Source organism: Capra hircus, chromosome 19 (genome assembly GCF_001704415.2).
Source record: "Capra hircus breed San Clemente chromosome 19, ASM170441v1, whole genome shotgun sequence".
Taxonomy (NCBI): Eukaryota; Metazoa; Chordata; class Mammalia; order Artiodactyla; family Bovidae; genus Capra; species Capra hircus.
Genome location: NC_030826.1, coordinates 23,991,316 through 24,014,953, shown reverse-complemented (window position 1 = coordinate 24,014,953; position 23,638 = coordinate 23,991,316). Strand labels below are relative to the sequence as shown.

The following is a 23,638-nucleotide window of genomic DNA, read 5'->3' as shown; positions in this document are numbered from 1 at the left end:
CTGAAGCACATCTAACATTCATAAAGTTTCCTTTACATGTCAAAATGAATAACTTTTTTTGAGAGTTAACGAATTGTAGTAATTCCGTCCTATACTTACCTTGTTTATTGTGTACAGAGTTTGTCTTCTGTGGAAAGCTTTATTAGAAAAAAAAGGAGAGCATTTCCTTAGAACTAGAGCAACAGAGGCTTTTCGTACTCTTATACCAAGTTAACTTCCGAAAGATTTTTAACTCCCTGTTTCCCAAAGCACTCTAAATATCTGAACCCTACAAAAACTCCAAATTTTTATTAGTCTAGTTCTTTTCGAGAAATTCAGAGAACTGATAGTATACAAACTGAGACTCTTTTTAGCTGTCAGTATCTCACAATAAGGTTGAATATTTATCATCTGGTCTCAATCTACCTCTAATCCTCTCTCCTAAGATTCTCTTTGACCTAATCGTCAAAGAAACTACTAATATATCTCATGGTCTCATACTCTTGTGAAGTGAAAGTCACTCAGTCTGGAAGGCTTCCCTGATAGCTCAGTTGGCAAAGAATCCACCTGCAACGTGGGAGACCCTGTTTCGATCCCTGGGTTGGGAAGATCCCCTGGAGAAGGGAACGGCTACCCACTCCAGTATTCTGGCCTAGAGAATTCCATGGACTGTATATACAGTCCACGGGGTCTCAAAGAGTCGGACACGACTGAGCAACTTTCACTCATACTCTTAGGACTTTACTAATAACCCTCCCTTCATCTCTGGGCCCCTCTGCACTGCTTTCCTTCTTCTCCCTTAGTCTCCAAATGGTCAGAAGACAGGGTAACAGCAAAACATGGTCTTTGGACCCAGACAGAAGTAGAATTATTATTCCTGGCCTCCAGTAAGTACTCAATAAATGGCAGCCACTGTTATTAAAAAGGGCTAACATTTACTAATCATTTACTGTGTGCCAGAACTGTTCATTTATTTTCTCTTTTAATATCTTCAGGGCAATTAAGTAAGTATTATTATTACTATTTTACTGAGGCAGGAAATGTAGGTTTAGAGGGGGTAGCTTGTCCCAGACAAAAGGACCAGAGAGGGACAGTCCAATAGCTGAGGGCCAGAGCCTGGGTCACTGCACCTTCCCTTTGTTCTCTGGGGTCCCGGATCTCTAAGGCATGTGCTGTTTCCCTTCCCAAGCTTGTGCAGCACTGGCCCTGCCTTCCTGAGCCAGGCTGTTTTCAAACCCAGGCCTCAGCTCTCACAGCCTCCTGGAGACTCCAATGTCCCATCTGCTTGACCTTACTCTGAAACTCTGCCAGACCAAGCAAGACCCCTCTGACCTGGCTTTGAGGTCTATGGCCCTTGAGTTATTCTATTCTAGACACACTCCAGGGAGCCACCAGCATCTCACAACTGATGTCCAGAACTTAAAAAATGGCCTCGGGGTGTGGGAACGGGGTTGGGTGACCAGCCCTGGGCCCAACTTCCAAAGCTGGGGTGAAGACTGGCTGAGCACCACAGGCAACTAGAAGAGGCTTGTTTGTCCCTCTATGGGCGAAAATCTAAAGAGGCAGAGCCTTCCCTATGCCGTGTACCCCACAATGTGAGAATGCAAGGAGAGACGCGTTCACGTTTCCTTGCTCGTGTTTTTCCCTCCTTGTTCACGTTTCCTTGCTCGTGTTTTTCCCTCCTTGTCCACCGACGTGGTGACGCCACGTTACCGCGCACCCAGGTGACAGCCTCTGCGCCTGCGCCGGAGGGGGCGTGGCGAGGTGCGCATGCGCACAGAGCGACTTCCGAGGCTTTTTGGAAGCGGAAAGGAGGCTGGTGGTTGTTGACTGGAGGCTGGGCGACGGTTGACGGAGGCCAGGGACCTGAAGGTTAAAGTTACGCGTCGTGTTGGCCGGAGGGCCAAGCAGAGGAAGCCCTAGTTACCAAACTGCCCCCCTTCCGAGTCAGGAGAGATTGTTGGAAGAAAACATGAGCCCTGACTGGAGCTTTCTGTTCTTCTCCATGAGGCGCCCGAGTAGGCCCGATGGCCTCGATCTGAGGCAGCGGGTTTGGGGCGGGTGTGTGCATGTGTGTTTGCGCATTGAGCAAACTTTCTGCCCGTCTGTGTCACCACCTGCCTTAATATAATTAGGGTCCTGTTATAAGCTGGGGTAGGGAATCCCTCAGGGTCTTCTGCCCCCCGGGCTGGTGGTCTACGGGAGGATGTGGTGCTTTTGTTTGCCTAAGTCTCAGAAACCGTAATAGCCCTTGCTGTCCCCTTTTAGTTTCAGGTGTGTTGCGTTGGTATTTCTGGGCTAAGAAAAGGTCGCTTAACTTCTATTTTGTTTCCTAGAATGGCGTCAGAAATATTCTATAAAGGGCTTGCTATATCCAGGTTCAAGGCCAAGCTGTGGAAACAAAGCTGAGACAGTCCCTAACCTCATGTTTCCCAAGTTTTATTTCTAAAAATGATAATTGATGCTATTTACCCCAGTATGATTTGCATTATTACTCAGTAGTGTTCATGTCTCTTTGTCTCATGGGGTGGTCCTTGGGAGCAGAAGTTATCTTACTTAAGTTTAAATCTTAATTTTTCACAAAATAGGCAAGTATGTATTAAAGTGAGATTGAAATATAAGAGGCTGGACATGGAAAAAATGACAAAAGAAATCCTGTGGTAAAAGGGAAAAAAAAACCAGATCTTGTTTCACTTGGAACTACAGAAACAGAGTTGAAACTTATCATTACAGTTATTCTGGATATTAAGTGAGGCCTTAGTCTTTGGTATTACATAATCCAGAGATCTCAAACTAATGACTAAAGCACATGATGTGCATGGTGTTTTAAAGTGAGACAACACATTCTCACATGGCTAGTTCAATTGTGTATGTTTCCTCCCTGGCATTGTAAGCATGTTTGCCAATATTGTGGTCCATTTTCCTCTATGTACATCTCGTTCAGAATTATTCTCATGTTGGGTCCTTGATTCTGAAATAAATTACATAGACTCTGTGAAAATTCACATATGTTTAGGAAACAAGATTATAGCCACCCTAGTTTTTAACTTCAAACTAATTTGAAAAAATGTGTCATGTTGTAAATTTTTACCTGAAAAGGGAAAGACTCTGTAGAGTGTTTATCAGGTTTGAAGTCATAGCTTTAAACCATAATTTCAGTAATTACTAGGCTGAGCACTTGATTTTGTTGTTGATACAATATGAGGTATAAATTTCTTTCTTTGAAGGTTTAGTCAGACAACTGTAAGGTTGGAGCGCTGGAGAATAAAAATTAGAAACTTTGATATTGAAAGAAATGAAGAGAAACCTAAATGAAAATTCAACTCGAAGTACAGCAGGTATTGACTGACTTTTATTTTTAAAATTTCTGTAGTTTGTATGTAGCATATATTGCATATTTTATATATATATATAGCCTATATAGAAACAACTTTTTGTATGTATGTGTGTGTGTGTGTGTGTATATATGTATATATATAGTTTGTATAGCATATAGATACAACACTTTGGAAGAAACTTTTAAAAATAATGAACATATATATAGTCTAGCCTCTTTTTAGGTCGAAAGAAATAACTTAAGACAAAACACTTATTGGCTTAGGTGTAAGTAAAATCAGGCTTTTCTGGATTTGCTCTGGATTTGTTCTTGGATTTGCTCTTTAAAACCCTGTGTAATTGATTTGTTTTGTGCTTATTTGAAATATTTATGTGCCAGGGAGATTGGATATATTACCATCACTCTTAAGTCATTTCAAGAATGATCCATAGAAAATATATATTACAGACCCCTGGAGTTCTTGGTGAAATTGCAGAGTTTTGACTTCCAAAGCAAATCTACTGAAATAAAATTTATGAGAGTGGGGTCTAGGAACTGGCATGCTAAGCATAATTACAGATAAATCTTAGTCAAACTAAAGTGAAAGAACCATGCCTTAAAGGGTCTGCTACTATAGTCAGAGAGTGATTAGGATTTTGGAAAGCGTAGGTCAAATTTTGGTTCTCCTTTACCTGTATTGTACTGAAAGGGTTCCTTCCAGTTGATATGGTAATAAGCAAGCACAGGAGAGCAGTAAACAAAGCAAAAAGTGGGTTTGGAAAGGGTTGGGGGATGAGGAAGGAGAAGCAAATTACTGCCAAATAAGAGGAATTAAGGTGATGGTAACATAGAACAAGAAAGGATTTTTTAGAGGGACAGAGAAGGCTATTTCGGATCTTTAAAAGTGTATAAAAATAAATCCAAATCTACGTAAATATATCTGTAATAAATATAAAAGTAACATAAAGAAATAAACAAATTCAAATAGTATATTATTATATACTAATAATTATTCTATAACTATATCTGATTGTTTGCCTATTATGTACTAATTTTTTGGCACTTTCAATTTAGGCTGTTTGCCTGTACCATTGTTCAATCAGAAAAAGAGGAATAGACAGCCATTAACATCCAATCCATGTAAAAATGATCCAGGTATCAGTAATGCTTCTGACAGTTATGATTTCCCTCCTCTACCATCAGGTAAGAAAATAAAGTGAAAATTCTCAGTAAATAAGAAAGAGGATTATAGAAAATGACAATTTCTACTGTATTATAATAGAAACAGAAGGAAAGTGTATTTTTTTTCTCATTTCCACTATCCAGTTACAGGGATTACTTGGCTCTTTCTGAGCATTCCAGTACAACAGTTAGAGTTTCCTTGTTTACAAGGGTGACTTAGCATTTAAATGGGGTATCTTAAATCTGGAGCCTTTGTTCTAGTGAAGTAGTAAGCTATATTGGAAAGAGTTTTTTTTTTTTTTTTACTATTACAAAACACATACAGATATTATGACTTAAACATTTGGTGGTAAAGAATGGAGAAACTCAAGTTGCTTCAGGAATAAGGATATGAATGGGAACACAGGAAAAATGGAAGAAAATAGAACTTAAGAAGGTAGAAGCCAAGGAATTTCTTGTGGTTGACCCTAGTCTTTTTTTCTCTTCTTACATAATTTTTGCTTTATTTCGTTTGTTGACTTTTCACTGATCCAGCTGGCTTCCTTTTAGCGTCCACTGGTATGTGAACTAAGTTGCCTTTGCTGGGTGTTAACATAGGCTTTTAATTCTAGTTCTCAGAGCCCATGGTTGGCTGCCCTCTGTTACTCTTGATTCAAATTCTAGAGACAGCGAGCCTTGCTTCAACTCATGTTTTTAAATGAGGTCACTGAAATCATTTAAAAAATTAATTAATTTTAATTGGAGGCTAATTACTTTATAGTATTGTAGTGGTTTTTGCCATACATTGACATGAATCAGCCACAGGTGTACATGTGTTCCCCATCCTGAACCCTCCTCCCACCTCCCTCCCCATCCCATCCCTCAGGGTCATCCTAGTGCACCAGCCCTGAGCACCCTGTCTCATGCATCAAACCTGGACTGGTGATCTGTTTCACATATGGTAATATACATGTTTCAATGCTATTCTCTCAAATCATCCCACCCCCACCTTCTCCCACATAATCCAAAAGTCTGTTGTTTACATCTGTGTCTCTTTAGCTGTCTCACATGTAGGTTCATTGTTACCATCTTTCTAGATTCCATATATATGTGTAAATATACTGTGTTGGTGTTTTTCTTCCTGAGTTCACTCTATATAATAGGCTTCAGTTTCATCCACCTTATTAGAACTGATTCAAATGTATTCTTTTTGATAGCCAAGTAATATTCCATTGTGTATATGTACCACAGCTTTCTTATCCATTCATCTGCCGATGGACATCTAGGTTGCTTCCATGTCCTTCCTGGCTGTTGTAAACAGTGCTGCAATGAACATTGGGCTACACGTGTCTCTTTCAATTCTGGTTTTCTCGATGTGTATGCCCAGCAGTGGGATTGCTGGGTCGTATGGCAGTTCTGTTTACAGTTTTTTAAGGAATCTCCACACTGTTCTCCATAGTGGCTGTACTAGTTTGCATTCCTACCAGCAGTGTAAGAGGGTTCCCTTTTCTCCACGACCTCTCCAGCATTTATTGTTTGTAGACTTTTTGATAGCAGCCATTCTGACCAGCATGAGATGGTACCTCATTGTGGTTTTGATTTGCATTTCTCTGATAATGAGTGATGTTGAGCATTTTTTCATGTGTTTGTTAGCCATCGGTATGTCTTCTTTGGAGAAATTTAGTTCTTTGGCCCATTTTTTGATTGAGTCGTTTATTTTTCTGGAATTGAGCTGCAGGAGCTGCTTGTATATTTTTGAGATTAATTCTTTGTCAATTGCTTCATTTGCTATTGTTTTCTTCCATTCTGAAGGCTGTCTTTTCACCTGCTTATAGTTCCTTCATTGTGCAAAAGTTTTTAAGTTTAATTAGATCCCATTTGTTTATTTTTGCTTTTATTCCATTACTTTGGGAGGTGGGTCATAGAGGATCCTGCTGTGATTTATGTCAGAGAGTGTTTTGCCTATGTTGTTCTCTAGGAGTTTTATAGTTTCTGGTTTTACATTTAGATCTTTAATCCATTTTGAGTTTATTTTTGTGTATGGTGTTAGAGAGTGTTCTAGTTTCGTTCTTTAATTTAACCTTATGGTTAGGCCTCTCATCTCTGAAATAATTAGCTGTGGTGGTTTGTCCTGGGAGATCTTAATGTTTACTTGCTTTTTACTTCTGTTTGGAAGAAGGCATGGACAGTCAGATATTCTGAAATATACTTGGTACCTGCTGGTTATATACATTTACATTTTGCGGCAGCACACTTAAAATGCTTTAACAGGATTTTCTGCAACTAGAATTTAAAAATCCTTTAATATATATATATATATATCAGTACTTATTAATTTCATCCAGTGTGCAACAATAGACCTTAATCTAATTTTAAATCTATAGTTATTTTGTTTTCTTCCACATTTGAGGAATTGAAAGTATGAATTTCATATTATTCTTATTTTTATAGATAAAAGGATAAAAATTCTGTGGAAATGTGAAAGTGAGCATTTATCTGGTAATCTTCTGCTATTAAAAAAATTCTCTTCTATTTAAAATATTTTATAAGTAGCAGGAATGACAGATGATCTTGAAAAATAACCATTTGAGTTGCTCCATAGGCAAATGTACATAATCCTGAAGTACTGAACTTTTCAAGCTCTGACCAGGATTACTATCTGTCAGAGATACAACAAAATATCTTATCATGGGTAAGAGAGAGGACTAGATCAGTGTTTTTCATTTTTTTTTTCTTGATCCATTAGTAGTTTAGGAAATAACCAATCTTTTAAAAAAATAAATAGAACTGAATAGAGTAAGATGGAAAATGTCAGAGTGTATATACATAGTAAGAAAAAGAATAGATGGTAAAATTGCTGTATTCTCAAACACACACAGGCACTCACATACACACACACACGCATGCTATTTGTGTATATTTTCTGGGTTTTGATGTATTTCTTGCTGTTGGGTTGGGATTAAGAAACATTGATTACACTGAAATTTATGTTGCAAAGTGTAAGATACTTTACTAGGATTGACTGTGGAAGATATACAGATTAAATACCTTGCTTGGAATACAGTGGGAAAGGGAAATATCTAAAAAAATTACTAAGACAGACTGTGACTAATTGCACAACAAAGTACTTTTAAAGAACATGTCCACATATTCAAGTTTTCTTCTCCTTCAGGCTTTCGGTTGCCTCCCCCACATATTAATTAAATATGAAAGAATTATTTCCCCCAAATGCTACCTAACTTCCCTTACCTGTGTTACTTATATCTTTTGAGATTGGGCCTGGGAAGCTGTGAATCCGGAGTTGCCTCCTTTAACAAAAACAGTGAATATGGGGTATGTAAAAAAAATGTGTACCAATAAATGCATGTGTCTGTTACTGATTGATGTTAGTCTTCTGTGTATATTTTATATTTCTCAATTGGGGAACAAATTATTAATAGTTAATAAGACATATTTCCTTGAAAGGCAAATACCGCATTCAGTTTCTAATCCCCTGAGAAGTCAAGATTCTGTATCTAAATCTATTCAATCAAATGCTGAGAGCAGCAAGAGTGATTGGAGGTGAGTCTACTTAAGATTTTTCTTATTCTATTTCTTCTTCTCCTTCCCATCTCCTCCTTTACTCCCTTCTCTCCTCCTCTCTTTTTTCTTCCTTTCTTAAACAGAATTGACATTTAGGAAATTTCTATACTTAATAACTAACTATATTGATACTAGCTATGTTTTGTGAAAGAAGAGAACATGCTGTATAAAACTTTAAAAATAGGCAAATTTAACATTGATTATATTTCCAAAGAATACATCATGTTATAATGAAATTCTGTAAATATTTATCACCATGAATTTATGATTTTGTCATTAATGGCTAATTGACAATAGGTAAAGAGTCAGGAATAACTGAATCTAAATGTTGGATGTATTTAGAAATTGAGAACCAATAGAATGCTCAGTCTTACCCTAGTAAGATAGTCAGCTCCAAGGTAAATAGGATGGAGTTAAGAAAGAAAGATGGAGCACGAAATGCATAAGCATCTGTTAAGATGGTGGGGGCACTTGTCAGAGGTATCCAAATTTAATGTCTAAATAATGTGAAAAAAATGAATAGATACAAAAAGGACATGGATTGTTTTTTAGGTTGGACTTTAGTATTCTTGGGTAAGTGGTAACTACTGAAATAGTTTTGGATTCTTTTCCTTAACAAGGTTGGGTTGGGTTGCATTGTTTGCTCTCTTTTGGTACTTGTGGTATTTGTAGGAAAATTATTCAGAAATAAATATTGTGACTTAGGTTAGTTTTTTTTCTGTGGAACTTTTACCTAGCCTGCTCTGAAATTATACTTTTAATTTTAGCCTCATTAACATCACGTTCTGATTGGCTGGTACAACTCACTTAAGTTAATGTAGCTAGTAAAATGCTGAAACAAAGTCATAAGTAAGACTTTTAAGCTATTCAGTAAAAGTACAAAATTTCTTATCAGACAGCTATCCACCCTGCCTATACCTATTTTCTTTGTGATTTAAAATCACTGACAAGCCATAGTTTAACTTTTGAAAAACTTATGTTGTAGAAAATTTAAAAATAAATGTCTAAAAAAGGAAGCAAACATACTCAAAATCTTACTACGCTGAAAAAAATCTTTCTACTCATATATTCTTGTATAGTTTAAAAACAAATTCTTTGGCACTTGACTTTGAGTTGGGTCCTCTGGGTTTTGGATTGTCGGTAACTTGCTATGTGACTTTGGCAAGTTACTTCCTCCTTAAGACTCTGTTTCCTCACCTGAAAAGAGAGGCTTAATATATTATAGGGTTGCTGTGATGATGTGTTTAGAATATCTAAATGGTCAGTAGTTGCAAAGTAGTACAAATTACCATATAAATGCAAATTAAATAATTAATAATTTTCTTTTAATTAAGAAAAAGTATATAGAAACAAAACTGATACCCATTTTAAAAAATACTATTACAGCTACAGAGATGGCAACAAAAATACCAGTTTAAAAACTTGGGATAAAAATGATTTTAAGCCTCAGTGCAGAAGAAGAAATTTAATGACAAATAATGGAATAAATTCAGGTCCAGTTAATTTGGGAGCTCAACAGCAGAAACAATTAAGAGTATCTAAATCTACTAACTTACCTAACCAAAGAGAAAGTGAAGCACTCAGACAAACAAAGTCATCAGAAGTACCTGGCTCCACAATGAGAAGTCTAGACAAAAACAGCACACTGCAGGCATTTAAGGCCAATTTTCAACAAAATCAATTTAAGAAAAAAATGTCGGATGGTTTTCAAGAAGTAAACACCCTCAAGGTAAACTTTTCAATATTATTTGCATTTTTGTATTTCAATTAAAAAATGTGAGATAAGTATTTAGAAACTTACAGAGATAAGAGCATTTGAAATCACTCCCATGGCATACATTACTGGATTAGCACAAATAGCCAGTTCTATTGGAGTAGATGAATGTTTTTATCCAATATATTTTCTTAAAGGCTGTGAATGGCTGCTCTATAAATAAATGTAATTTTGGTGTGCCCATGAGAGGACGTGAGCTCAGGGTCTTCCTACTCCACCATCTTGGCCATCCTACTCTTAGCTGATTTTTTTTTTTTTTTTTTTTAGCACTGACTTAAAATCTTATTTTATTTTATTTTTTTTAAATTTTTTATTTTTTTTAAATTTTAAAATCTTTAATTCTTACATGCGTTTTAGCTGATTTTTTAAAATGCCAAAACATTGCTATCTCAAGGCCTTTACACTCACTATTCCCTTATTCCTCAGTCAACAGCCTATTTAAAATAATGATCCTTGTCTCTTGTTATCCTTTTATCCTGTTTTTTTTTAAAATGCACAGAATATTTCAATTTCTGACATTCTATTATATATTTATTAATCATCTGAAACCCCTATTAGACTGTAAAATCTGTTAAGGTAGATAGGTTGTCTACCTGCAGTATTGTTTCCTCATTAGCTATGTCTGGCACACTGTAGGTGCCGATAATTGCTTTTGGAATGAATGAATAAATGTGTCTGGATTCCCTCAGAGTTTGAGCACATTAGGGAGAGAAATTGTATTTGACTTACCTGTGTTTGTCACAGAATTGGCACATGATGCTTTAAAAATATTTAAAGAATCAACAAATGAATGAGTAAATGAATGCTCGTGTAAAATAAGAGATGAAAGAAAAAATCTTAATTATCTCCAATGTATTCTAGTTTCTTTTCCTTTATAAAATACTAATGATGCTTTTAATTTAGGGGAGTAACTGTACTAAAATTTGCAATAGTTCTTTTTTACATATTTTACATAGTATTTTAACATATTTTGGACTTTTGCCTATTATATGGACCTAGAATCTTTATATAGAAAGTGAATGAATATGATGAAAAAAATGACAGGTTTTTCTACTGCTGTGTTTTTATTTTTTCAGAAGGAAGCCTCATCATATCAGTTAAAGCTTAGGGAAAAAGATAATTCTTTCAGAATTATATCTGCAGTTATTGAAAGCATGAAGTATTGGCGTGAACATGCACAGAAAACTGTACTTCTTTTTGAAATATTAGGTAGGTGTACTACTTCAAAAATACTTCAGTTATATCATTTGGACAATCATTTTGAACGATTACTAGGAATACCTAGGGATTCTTAAAGAAAAATAAAACTTTACAAAAGGAGATTATGGATTTTTACAATTTTCTTCAGTTCCAGTGTCTTGATTGATTTGTGTGACTTAAGATGAACTTGGTTATTCATGCTAGTATTATTGTAATTTGTAATGTTAAAACTGGAAAGATTCTTACAAGTAATCTAGCTCAACCCTTGAAGTAGGTGAGGAAATGAGGCAAATAATTAAAATAGACTTGACTAAAAATCACAAAGTTAGCAGCAAAAATAGAGCTAAGCACCAAGCAAAATCACAAAGTTAGCGGCAAAAATAGATCTAAGCACCAAGTCTCCTTATTCTCAAAGTATTCTTTCTACTCTATTACCCTAAATCCAGTAGCAATTTCTGTGTTAGTTAAATTATAAATTACATATCGTAAAAGAACATTTGTGAAGAATCCTTGATTGATATGAGTAAACACCCAACAATTAACTTATCCCTACAGTTTTCTGAATTAATATTCAAAAGGGAGGAGAGTTTTATAGAATGTTTCTGGAATTTAATTTTACTTAGAATAAAGAGATAAACAACAAGTAGAGATTCAAAACATTTCTTTCCATAGTTTAAATAAAATGTTCAATTTAATTTAAATTATGAAATATTTTAAGCATACAGAAAAGTACAGAGACCTATAATAAATATCCACATATCTATCTTATAGATATCTTTGAACACCCCTATCTGTTTTTATTCTTCTCTAGAGACAGTAACTATGGTATCTTTCCTTTCCATGCTTTTATAATTTTGCTCTGTACATCTGATTTCATAAATTTATATGTATGTACTGTTTTTGTGTGTTTTAAACTGTAGAGTTTACATTTTCATCTGGCATTATGTTTTTGAGATTTAACCATCTTTCTGTCCTGTCAGTGTTAGCTTCATTCTGGGGCTCCAATTATGGTCTTTCCAGCAGCTTCTGACTCTTCCCTTATGATATTAAGAGGATTATCAAAGTTCTCTATACCATGCATTCTTTTTTATACCACATTGTCACATTCTTTAATAGTTTCTTCTGGTTGCTCTTTTCCAGAAACTAGCAAATGACCCTTTGCACATCAACATTTCTGACTGGGCAGCAAGGCTCTCATTGTCACTCTGAACTCTGTAGCTGGGGAAGGGGATACACTGACTGGCTTACGTTAGTCTCAGGTCATTCTCGGGTCTGGGGGTGGGGACACATCCAGTCCAGATCGTATAGCTAAGAATGGCATAGGGGAAATTTCCTAAAGGAAAATCTGAGTATTATTAGGGGAAGTGGAGATTGACCTCAAAACAACAAGTGTTTACTATCAGTACCCAATAGATGGCTATTAAAGAAATGAATAGTGGTCTCACTTGATAGTGACTAGGAAATGGCAACCCACTCCAGTACTCTTGCCTGGAGAATCCCATGGATGGAGGAGCCTGGTGGGCTACAGTCCATGGGGTTGCAAAGAGTCAGACATGACTGAGCGACTTGACTCCCTCTTAAGATTAAGCTTGAATTATCATTTGAATTTTATAGATGAAACAAATTTGAAAGAGGTTTAAATTTTTTCAGTTTAGTAAGTGAAGAACTGAGACTCAGTTGCATGACTTCTGGTTCTAATTCAGTGTTTTTTCTTCATTAAATCATAATGTTTATGTATTATATGTGTGTATTTAATATGTGGACTTCCCTGGTGGCTCAGACAGTAAAGAATCTGCCTGCAGTGCAGGAGACCTGGGTTCAATCCTTGGATTGGAAATGTCCCCTGGAGAAGGAAATGGCGATCCATTCCAGTATTCTTGCCTGGAGAATTCCATGGACAGAGGAGCCTGGTGGGCTACAGTCTGTGGGGTTGCAAAGAGTTAAACATGACCAAGCAACTAACACACACACTTCGGTGTGTAGTATGTAGTAGATTGGTCTGAGGACTTAACCACTGCATCAAACACATTCACAAAACTTCAGGGATTTCCTGGTGGTCCAGTGGTTAAGACACCGTTCTTCTGCTGTATGGGCACAGGTTTGATCCCTGGTCAAGAAACTAGGATCCCGCATGCTACATGGCATGGCCAAAAAAATAGAAATATAAAAACACACAAAAACAACAAAGGAGAAAGTTTCAGATGGCCACTTATTGTCAGTTATATTTTTGTTATATAATCAGTTCCCGAGTTGGAGAGGGCCAGAAATTTTGTTTTCCTTAGAATAAAACAGTTTCAGAATATCTTACCCTTTAAAAATATTTTCTTCTTATTGTATAAATAAAACCATGAGAGATTGGTATGGGAATAGTTAAATATCAACTTCTCTTTGTTAAACTTTATTTGTGTTTTACCAGCACTGATTTTTTTCCCCCTCTGTTTCAATGTTGCTTAGCTGTTCTCGATTCAGCTGTTAGACCTGGCCCATACTGTTCAAAGACTTTTCTTATGAGAGATGGGAAACATACTCTGCCATGTGTATTTTATGAAATAGTGAGTATTTAAGTATTCTTTGCAAAGCCTATGCCAACAAAACTTACAAATGCATGCTATAGTTTCACTGTAGTAGAAATTCTGTTAACTAGTAGTGCTTTTGACATTTTGTTTGGTTCAATTCTGATATTAAAATTGCTTATTTGCTCAACTGATGTGGAGAGCTTACTATATTATAGGGGCTATGCTAGATACAGGGGTGCAAAGTGGAATATAAGTGGTAAATGGCCCTTTCTCTCAAAGAGTTTATAATCTCAGGTAGAGACAGATACATAAATATTACACTTATATAATAAGTGGTATGACAGAGATGTGTGCATGGTTCTATAGAAGTAGATAGGGAGGATAGATGAGATCAGGGAAAGCTTTATGAAGAATGTAGTAACCTATCTGACCTTAGATATATAAGGTCTAATAAATTAAGCCAAAGTGTTGGAAAGTAGGGGAAGAGGTGAGAGGAATGCATTCTACACTGAGGGAGCAGTTCCTGTAAAGACATGAAGCACTGTTAGAGCCTAGATTGTTCAGGAAACTGCAAACAGTTTAATATTACCAGGGTGTACGGTTAGTAAGTGACAGGGTAAGTTAAGGGTAGTCGTTCTGAACCTGGGGGAAGGCAGAAACAGTGGGCTGGGATGTAGGGAAGAGGCTTGGTAACAAAGGAGAATGGAAACCTTATAATACTTACATACTTTGTAAAAGAGTTTGGTATTAAACCTGAAATTGAGCTTAATTCTGAAATCTCACTTGGATTCCAGTGTGTACCCCACCATTCACTAGCTTTATGAGTGAGTTGGTTACACTTCCTGTGCATCAGTTTTCTAATCAGTAAATTGAGACTAATTCCCACTTTGAAAGGTTGTTTTGGATATTAGGTTATAGAATATATGAATGCATAGCATCTAACACATAGCAGATGACAAGAAATAGTAATTGAATGTTATTTTTAGAATATCTTAGATGCTTGTTATTTTTCTTTAGTCTAAATTTAAAAAGATTTTTATTAAAGTATATCATATACAGAAAAGCTGTATAATCTATGAAGTTATCACAGAAGTGAACATAACCAAGGTTAAGAAATAGAACATTGCTTTCACCCTATGTTCCCTTGTGCCTGTTCTCATTCACTACCTCTGTTTTCTGCATTAAAGTAACAACTATTGTGACTTTTAATATCATAAGTTAATTCTGCCTGTTTTTAAACTTTCTATAAACAGTATCATATGATATGTCTGAGTTTATGTCTGGTCTCTTTCACTCAGTGAAATGTTGTAAGATTCATCTATGTTGTTGCATGTACCTAAAGTTCATTTGTTTATGTTTCTATGTGATACGAATATAGCACAATTTGATTTTCTCTTCTACTGTTATGGATGTCTTTTGGTGGTTTCCAGTTTTTTTGTTATTATGAGTAATACTCCGTGACATTCTTGTTGTGCACATGCATGCCTTTCTATTGTGTATATGCCTAGAAATAAAATTGCTGAATTGTAGTGCATGTGTATGTTCTACATGGAGTTGTTGCCAAAGAAATTTCTAGAGGGTTATAAGAGTTATGAACTCAATCAGCATAGGAGAGTTTTAGTTTTTCTTCATTCTTATCAACACTTAGTTCTCTCAGTCTTTTCTAATTTAGCCATTCCAGTGGGTCAGTTTAGTGTTATCTCATTTCTCTCCAATTCCCTGGTGACTAATTGAGGTTCAGCACTTTTGATGTTTACTGGCCAGTGAGATGCATTCTTCTGACAAGTCTGTTCAGGCCTCTTATAATTTTTTCTAATAAATTATTTGTCTATTGATTTGTAGGAGTTTTTGAAAAATCTATTCTGAGTGCAAGTTCTTTGTCTATTATGTATATCGTGAATCTTCTCATACTCTGTGGTTTGACTGAGAGGTTTTGGAGCTGGCTTGTCTTTTCCTGGCTTATGAGTTCTATTAGGACATAGCTCTTTTGAATCTCACAACCCTAAGCCTGGGGTGGGGGTGGTATGGTTACCAGAATCTCTTTTCTTTGGGGAACCTTGGATTCCATTTTTTCTCCTAGCCCTATAAGCCCACAGAAGCTCTGCTCAGTTTATTAGACTCTTAAACTGCCTTGATTATGATCAGCAGTTACCTCAGAGGGGGAAGGTATCCCCAGATATCAGGCCCATTCTGGACTTCTATCCTCCCCCTAGTTAGGGTCTCTGCAGTTCCTCACTGCCGTTTGTATCTCTCTGATGTCTGGGAGGATATTTTAAAATAATTATTCCATCCAGCTATTCTAATTGGTTTTAGTGGGAAAGTTGGTCTGAACTAGCTTGACTGCCATCTACTGAAAGAGGAACTCTGGCAGTCTAATAGAAGTGAGTATTCATGTGCTGATATATTGGGAATTATTCAATTTTTTAAGAAACAGCAGCTCACTGGCTTGTAAGAAGCCTTACCCAAATGAAGGTCTTTCTTCTGTAACAGGGCATCCATTTATGCCTAGCTATTATGGTCTTGTCAGAAGGGGGGCCCTAAATGACGAATTAACAGCATTTTATAGTGATTCGTATTTAGTTGATCATATTATTAGTTTAAAAAAATTTAAATTCAAACAAAGTAATAATTAACTTTATCAATATTTATTTTTTGAAAAACAGGATCGTGAACTTCCCAGACTGATTAGAGGCCGAGTTCACAGATGTGTTGGAAACTACGACCAGAAAAAGAATATTTTTAAATGTGTTTCTGTCAGACCGGCATCTGCCTCTGAACAAAAAACTTTCCAAGCATTTGTTAAAATTGTAGATGCTGAAATGAGATATTATACTAGTATAATGAATGAAGTTTAAGTAGTGATGAAGGAAGTTTAAATAGTATAAAGTAAGCATTTTTCTGTTATTGTTTACATTATCATCGCCATGGTTTTTTGGCTGCTGTTTTTCTGTGTTTCACTTGTTGAATTAAAATATTTAAATCCTTTTAAATGTGGGAAGAATTTTTGAAAAATAATTTTACTGTTTTTACAAAAGTGGTGCATTTGCTAAAGTTAAAAAACCATTTCAAATAAAAATGCTCAAAAATATAGGAATAAGTAGATACTAACTTAATATGAGAAAATAATACATTTGAGTCAGACATTCCCGCTGAAGTTAAGAACAAGAGCAGGTGCCTATTGTCAGTACTGTTATTGAACATTATACTGGAGTAGTTAGACAATTAATTTAATTCAAAATTTTAATTCATTTAATTCAAATATTTAGTGGGCATATACTCTATGCCAAGCACTATTTCATGTCCTTGTTTGTAACAAAGCAGTTAACAAAGTAACAAAAGTCTCTGAATTTATGGGATTTATATTCTGGGACCCATAGAATATGTTAGATAAAAGAGAAATAATTGGGAAATAAAAGAGAAATAATAAATATTGCTGTTGGTAGATGATACAATTATATATATGGAAAACCTAAGAAAATCAACTAAGGAACTACTATAAAATGAGATAATTTGGTAAGGCACCGGAATAGAAAACTTAATATGCAGAAATCATTAGTACATGTTATGTATATGATCTGAACCATTATTAGAGTGTAAACTGGATAATGATACCATTTAAAAAATATCTAAGACTAACCAATACTAAGTAATAAATGTGGGAAAATATGAACAAAACTTTACCTTCTAAAGAAGGACACAAAAGACGACTTGGACAAATAGAAAAATAAAATCATTTTCTTGAATAGGAAGACAAAGATGTTGATTTTTCTAAGATTAATTTGTAACATGTAATTTCTTTCTTTCTGTATACAAAACCGAACACACACACATTAGCCAAATGAATAATAAAAGTTATGTGTATAAGAAAATGAGACTAGTCAGGAATACTCTGGAAAAGAATAGTAGAAGATAGTTTTATCAAATATTATAAAGCCTTGAATATGTATTAGTTATCTATTGTTGCATAACTGATTGCCCACCAAGTTAGTGGCTGTAAACAACAAGCATTTATTATCTCTCACAGTTTCAGTAGGCCAAGATTTATGAAGTGGCTTGGTTGGGCAGCTCTGGCTTGGGTTTCTTAGGAGGATGCCAGGTGGGTTCTTGCTGTTGGAAGGAGGATGCACCTTACCGTGGGGGCCTTCCAAAGGGCTGCTTGAGAGTCCTCATGACATGGTAGTTAGCTTCCCCTAGAGTGAGTAATTCAGCAGCAAGTTAACTAGGTGGAGTTATCCTTTATATGACTTAGCCTTGGAAGTCACAAAGCATCACTTTCACTACATTCTGTTTGTTGGAATGGACCATTAAGTATGGACCACTTTTAGGAGGACAGAAATCAGGCTCCACCACATGAAGGAAAGAGTGTCAGAAATGGCAGACATTAAAAAACTAAATATGTATTATGAAGGCATATTTATTCATGTAGAATATGGTACTGACTCATGAATAGGACAGTATAACAATTTAAAGTATAAAAGTAAACCCAAGTGTATAGAAAACTTAGGACCTGAAATCAGTAGAGAAGAGAGACTATTCAATAAATGTTGTTGGGACCACTGGGAAGCTTCTGGAAAAAAACAGACTTAATTTTGAACTAAGATTTTTTAATGTATTTTTCTTTTGCCACCCTGGGAATCTTTGCAAAGTATGTTTCATGGTGGTATTCTATGCTGCTTTTTGTCCACAGGATAAAGCCTAAACTCCTAGCTGCTACTGCTGTTGGTTTAGTTGCGAAGTCGTGCCTGCCTCTTTGCAATTCCATGGACTGTAGCCCACCAGGCTCCTCTGTCCCTGGGATTTCCTAGACTCCTAAGCTGTTTGGGATATTTGCATTCTGGTCGCTGCTTTTTATGGCATCTCCATCTTTTTTCCCTGCTGAAAATGTAGGCTCCCCAGGACTACTAGCCATTCTTTAAATAAGCAGGGATTAAGCTTTCATATTGGAGAAGGCAATGGCACCCCACTCCAGTACTCTTGCCTGGAAAATCCCATGGACGGAGGAGGCTGGTAGGCTGCAGTCCATGGGGTCGCTAAGAGTCGGGCACGACTGAGCAACTTCACTTTCACTTTTCACTTTCATGCATTGGAGAAGGAAATGGCAACCCACTCCAGTATTCTTGCTTGGAGAATCCCAGGGACAGAGGAGCCTAGTGGGCTGCTGTCTGTGGGGTCACACACAGTCGGACACGACTGAAGTGACTTGACAGCAGCAGCAGCGGCAGCAGCAAGCTTTCATATATAAGCTTTTCTTCATTCCCACCTTCCCCAAAGTACAGTCAGGTGTGATCAGTGATTGTAATCAGTCACTACTTCTGGACCCTGACAGTATTTGTCCTAGAGAGGTCCTGGATAATTGCTTTCTTTTTAATGAGTTCCTCCAGGATCCAGACTCCTCTGGGATCCAGGGCCCCTTAGGCCCAAGGATGTGCAGAATGGGAGATGTGAGAAGGGAGTTTTCAGACACAGGTGATGACTACAGGGGCAGATAGTGCCCCTTAGTGAATAAAGGCGAGCAGGATCTCAGGTCAGGGTCCTGGAGTCACCCTCACACACTGGGTAAGTTGGGCAGATTGTGAATGAGCTAGTCACTTAGAGTCCTTCCAACCTGAGGGTCTTGATTTCCCAGGTTGTGTGATGTTCTCCAGCAGAGTTTTTCAGGTATGATAATCCTCTTTACCTCTCAACTTCCCTTGATTTCTCCATATTCTAGAAATAATGTGACTTCTGTTCACCAGTTTCATTAGTTTTTTTTTATTAATGATAGAGTGTATAAATATTACTGTGTATTGTAACTCATAAGATTGTATTATTTCAAAAGAAGACCTCTCTGCAGGTCAGGCATTTAATGCAATGGTCCATAACCCTTGACTACCTATTGGAATTATTTAAGGAGCTTTAGGCGTCCCAGATGGTATTAGTGGTAAACAACCCACCTGCCCATGTAGGAGACATAAGACACACGGGTTTGGTCCTTGGGTGGGGTAGATCCCCTGGAGAAGGGCATGGCAACCCACTCCAGGATTCTACCCTGGAGAATCCCATGGATAGAGGAGCCTGGTGGGCTACAATCCATAGTGTCACAAAGAGTCAGACTGAAGCAACTTAGCATGCATGCAAGCAAGGAGTTTCAGATAGCAAGCCCCTCTCCCCAGAGGTTCTGATTTATATTTACTGGGGGAGGGTGCAGTAATCTATGCTTTTAAATATAGCATGGTCCACAGACCAACAAAATTGGGAATCACTGAATGTAAAATTTGTGCCCATAAAATACAGAATTTTAGGCACCACAGCAAACCTGCTAAATCAAAATCAGCATTTAAGAGGACCCCTGTGTAATTCATATATAAACTAATCTTTAGAAGCACTGCCCTTTGTGATTCTTATGGGCAGCAAGGACTGAGAACCAACAATTCACCCGCTGAAGATGAGAGGCATTGCTTGTTAATGGAGCCACTGGTGCTCTTACCCTAGATCTCTAGCAGCATCTGCAAGTGCCAGCTCTCTGGTTTGTGATTTCTAATAAAAATTCTTGACACCAGAGATGAGCAGCACTGGTTTTCCAGGGAAACAAAATTCTGGAAAACCAGGTGCATGAAGCCTAACTCGATGCTTTCTGTTACTGCCACACCAACTAGCACATTAAGTCCACATATAAAAAATTTTTGTGGCTCAATTAAACAGCATCAGCAGGGTGAAATCCCAGCATCTGGAATTGATCTCTTTGAGGGATGGAACTTAACCATATTCCTAGTACTCCTTAGTTTTCTCAGCTCTGAGGCACAGTTGTATCTGGAAAAAAACTGGAAGAAGTTCTCAGGGGTAGAAATTATTTCTTCCTTTTCTCCCCAAATTACTAAATGTATATGTCAGATTTAATTTTTTTTCATTATTGATATCCCTGAATCCTGTGGATATCGATAGAAGGAATACAGTGTGGGTGTAGATTCTGCATGTTCAGGATGAAAAGTAGAATGGCTGTCAGGGAGCTCTGCTCAGTGGTAGCCTGAATGGGAAGGGGATTTGGGGGAGAATGGATACATAGATATGTATGGGTGAATCCCTTCGCTGTTCACCTAAAACTATCACAACATTGGTTGTTAATTGGTTATGTGCTGTGCTGTGCTTAGTTGCTCAGTAGTGTCCGACTTTGCAACCCCATGGGCTGTAGCCCGCCAGGCTCCTCTGTCCATGGGAATTCCCCAGGCAAGAATACTGAGGTGGGTTGCCATGCCCTTCTCCAGGGGATCTTCACAACCCAGGGATTGAACCCAGGTCTCCCACATTGCAGGTGGATTCTTTACCATCTGAGCCATCAAGGAAGCCGAATCAATCAGTTATAAACCAAAACACAATAAAAAGTTTAAAAGAAAAAAAGAGTAGTGTTGTTGGGATAGTCTAATACTTCCATGAGTTTGAGGTTACATCCAGGCATTCTGTAAAAAAAAGTGTCAAAAACTAGTGAGCTCTTGTTCTGAGAGGATTAAGCAGGAGTAGATATTCTAAAATAACAGGTTTTCTATCTTTAAGGCTGGAGGAATGCATGTCCCATCCTGAAGTACGGCCAATAAATATTTCAAAAAATGAACCATTGGCTATAGTCAGGCATTATTCCAGATGCCGGCACTGCTGCAGTGGTGGAGGCATATATGCCCTTGCCTGCATGGAATTTACAATCGGAGGGGGAAAGACTGCTGCTGCTGCTGCTGCTAAGTCGCTTCAGTCGTGTCCGGCTCTGTGCGACCCCATAGACGGCAGCTCACCAGGCTCCCCCGTCCCTGGGATTCTCCAGGCAAGAACACTGGAGTGGGTTGCCAGTTTCTTCTCCAGTGGGGAAAGACAGCTGTAAACAAATAATACCCCTGGGCACTGTGTGCTATGGAACAAGCACAGGATGCTGTGGAAACAAAGCACTCGGTTCTCACCTGGTCTGGGATGACAGGAGGGTTTAGCTGAGTAAACAGTGTTGACTTAAAAATAGTCACAACCTAAAGATTGAGTTACATCTTTTTTGGTGGGAATTTTTAGGGCTTCAGGCCTGGGAGACAGCATCTTAAGCGACCCTGAGAGAACTGCTCCGAGGAGGCGGGGATCGGGAGAAAGAATCAGGTTATATAGAAGTTTGCAACAAAGGGCAGGTAGTCTGAGCATCAAAAGCATTTTTGTAGGGCTTCTCTGGTGGCTCAATAATGGAGAATCTGCCTGCCAATGCAGGAGACACAGGCTCTGTCTCTGATCTGGGAAGATCCCTCATGTTGCAGAGCAGCTAAGATGGTGCGCCACAACTACTGAGCCTGTGCTCTAGAGCCCGGGAGCCGCAGCTACTGAGTCCGCAGGCTGCAGCGACTGAAGCTAGTGCTCCTAGGGTCTGTGCTCCGCAACAAGAGAAGCCACCACAGTGAGAAACCCATGCACCACAACTAGAAAGTAGCCCCTGTTCCCCGCAACTAGAGGAAAGCCTATGCAGCAACGAAGACTCAGCACAGCCAAAAATAATTTTTAAATAAAAAAGTATTTTTGTGAAATAAAGAGAAGTTGGACACAACTGAGCGACTTCACTTTCACTTTTCACTTTCACGCATTGGAGAAGGAAATGGCAACCCACTCCAGTGTTCTTGCCTGGAGAATCCCAGGGACGGGGGAAACTGATGGGCTGCCGTCTGTGGGGTCACACAGAGTTGGACACGACTGAAGCGACGCAGCAGCAGCTATCTCAGTTAAGGAATTTAGAACTATGTATGGGAAGATGCAAGAATCTGGCTCACTGAAATCATTCCTTTCTTACGCACCTTAGTTATCTGGATACCCAGTGTCCTGTGATTTTTCACGTCTTGAGTTCTTCAGTGCTCACCATAGGGAGTGGCTGAAGCCTGATGGCTGCCAGGGCACAGGTTTTGTTCTCCTTCCTGAGTGCCCTGGAGTGCTGGAATTACCGATGACTGTGACATCCTTGTATACTGACATGGCAGGAAATATTCCATTTCCCAGTGGCACGTAACATGCCTGATGGACGAATACAGGCACACCAGGTGAAGAGGGAGCCAAGGCAGGAAGGTGCTAGGCAGGAGGACAGCAGGTGCAAAAGGATGGAGCTAGAAACTGACTTTTAATCGCAGCCTTGGTGAGAGTAGGGTGTGTGTGTCATAATGGGACTGGATGAAGATGTGGAGGCAAGGGTCAGATCATGAAGCGCCTTTTGGCCTTTGAAAGAGCAGTGAGAACCCATGGACCTTATGAGAGTAGTGATCAGATTTTTATCTTAGAATGCCACAGTGTAAAGAGATTGAAGGGGAGTAAGTATGGAAGCAGGGAGATAAAGAGGCTGTTAAGTAATACAGACAAGCTATAATGTTAGCCTGGTCCAGGGTAGTGAGGGTTGGGATAGTGGTGGATGAATTAGAGAATTGAATGGGAGAATCTATAGCACTTGATAGAGTGGGTCCTAATAGTGACAGAAAGGAGAGACTGAAAGAAAACTCCTAGGTTTCTATCTTGGGCCTGGATTTCTTTTACTGAAGGATGATAGACTTGAAGGAGTGGATCGGGAGAAGGGCAGGGGCTCATGAATTTCATATGGGATCTGTGGATGGCTGAAGAGGCTTGTGATATTCCGTGGGGAACATAATCAGTAAGCCAATGATGAAGGTGATAAAAGTCTACCCATGAGCTTTAGATGGTAATGGATGCCAAAGGAATATGTGAGTTCTTCCAGGGCTGTAGATATAAAATTTTGAGAATGGTATTTAGGGAAAAAACCAAGAAAACACCAGTATATAAGAGAATGGAGAAGAAACCAATCAAAGTGACTGAGAATGAATGGTAAGGAAACTATCAGAAGAACCAATGTGATCACATAGAATATAGAAGATGAGAGTGTTTTAGAAGGGAAATTAGAGTTAATATTCTTTTACATGCTAATTGATGAGGAATGAAGGAAAAGTCTGAAAGGTGGCTTGGATTTGGAGACATAGTATATTTCTGGTTACAAAGTGTTGTTACAGATAATGACGGTGAAATCAATCATTGACCACCAACTAACAGACATAATGTTCATTTTTATTCAGGTGTTTAATGGACACCATCATTTTCTCCTAAAGATACTGAACACAGAGC

General features: G+C 37.9%; 1 protein-coding gene across 5 annotated transcripts; it reads left to right on the top strand.

Annotated features, from left to right (window-relative positions):
* On the top strand, window positions 1,780-16,523 carry SPATA22 (spermatogenesis associated 22). 5 transcript variants are annotated; one of them, XM_005693402.2, is made up of 9 exons: window positions 1,780-1,851; window positions 3,207-3,317; window positions 4,370-4,498; window positions 7,729-7,789; window positions 7,922-8,017; window positions 9,425-9,767; window positions 10,889-11,021; window positions 13,467-13,564; window positions 16,192-16,518. In XM_005693402.2, exons 2-9 carry the CDS (start codon window positions 3,275-3,277, stop codon window positions 16,381-16,383), a joined length of 1,095 nt encoding a protein of 364 aa, XP_005693459.2. In that variant the 5' UTR covers window positions 1,780-1,851; window positions 3,207-3,274; the 3' UTR covers window positions 16,384-16,518. The 5 variants fall into 5 exon arrangements, with proteins under 5 accessions (XP_005693459.2, XP_005693462.2, XP_005693460.2 ...); XM_005693403.2 differs by lacking the exon at window positions 1,780-1,851 and having other exon boundaries at window positions 3,229-3,317; window positions 10,892-11,021; window positions 16,192-16,523; XM_005693404.2 differs by lacking the exon at window positions 1,780-1,851 and having other exon boundaries at window positions 3,253-3,317; window positions 4,370-4,450; window positions 10,892-11,021; window positions 16,192-16,515.

Coding starts and splice junctions, on each gene's coding strand:
- SPATA22 (XM_005693402.2), top strand. CDS start 3,275: ATGAAGAGAAACCTAAATGAAAATTCAACTCGAAGTACAGCAG. Junction 8,018..9,424: donor AGCAGCAAGAGTGATTGGAG/GTGAGTCTACTT, acceptor ATACTATTACAG/CTACAGAGATGGCAACAAAA. Junction 9,768..10,888: donor AAGAAGTAAACACCCTCAAG/GTAAACTTTTCA, acceptor TTATTTTTTCAG/AAGGAAGCCTCATCATATCA.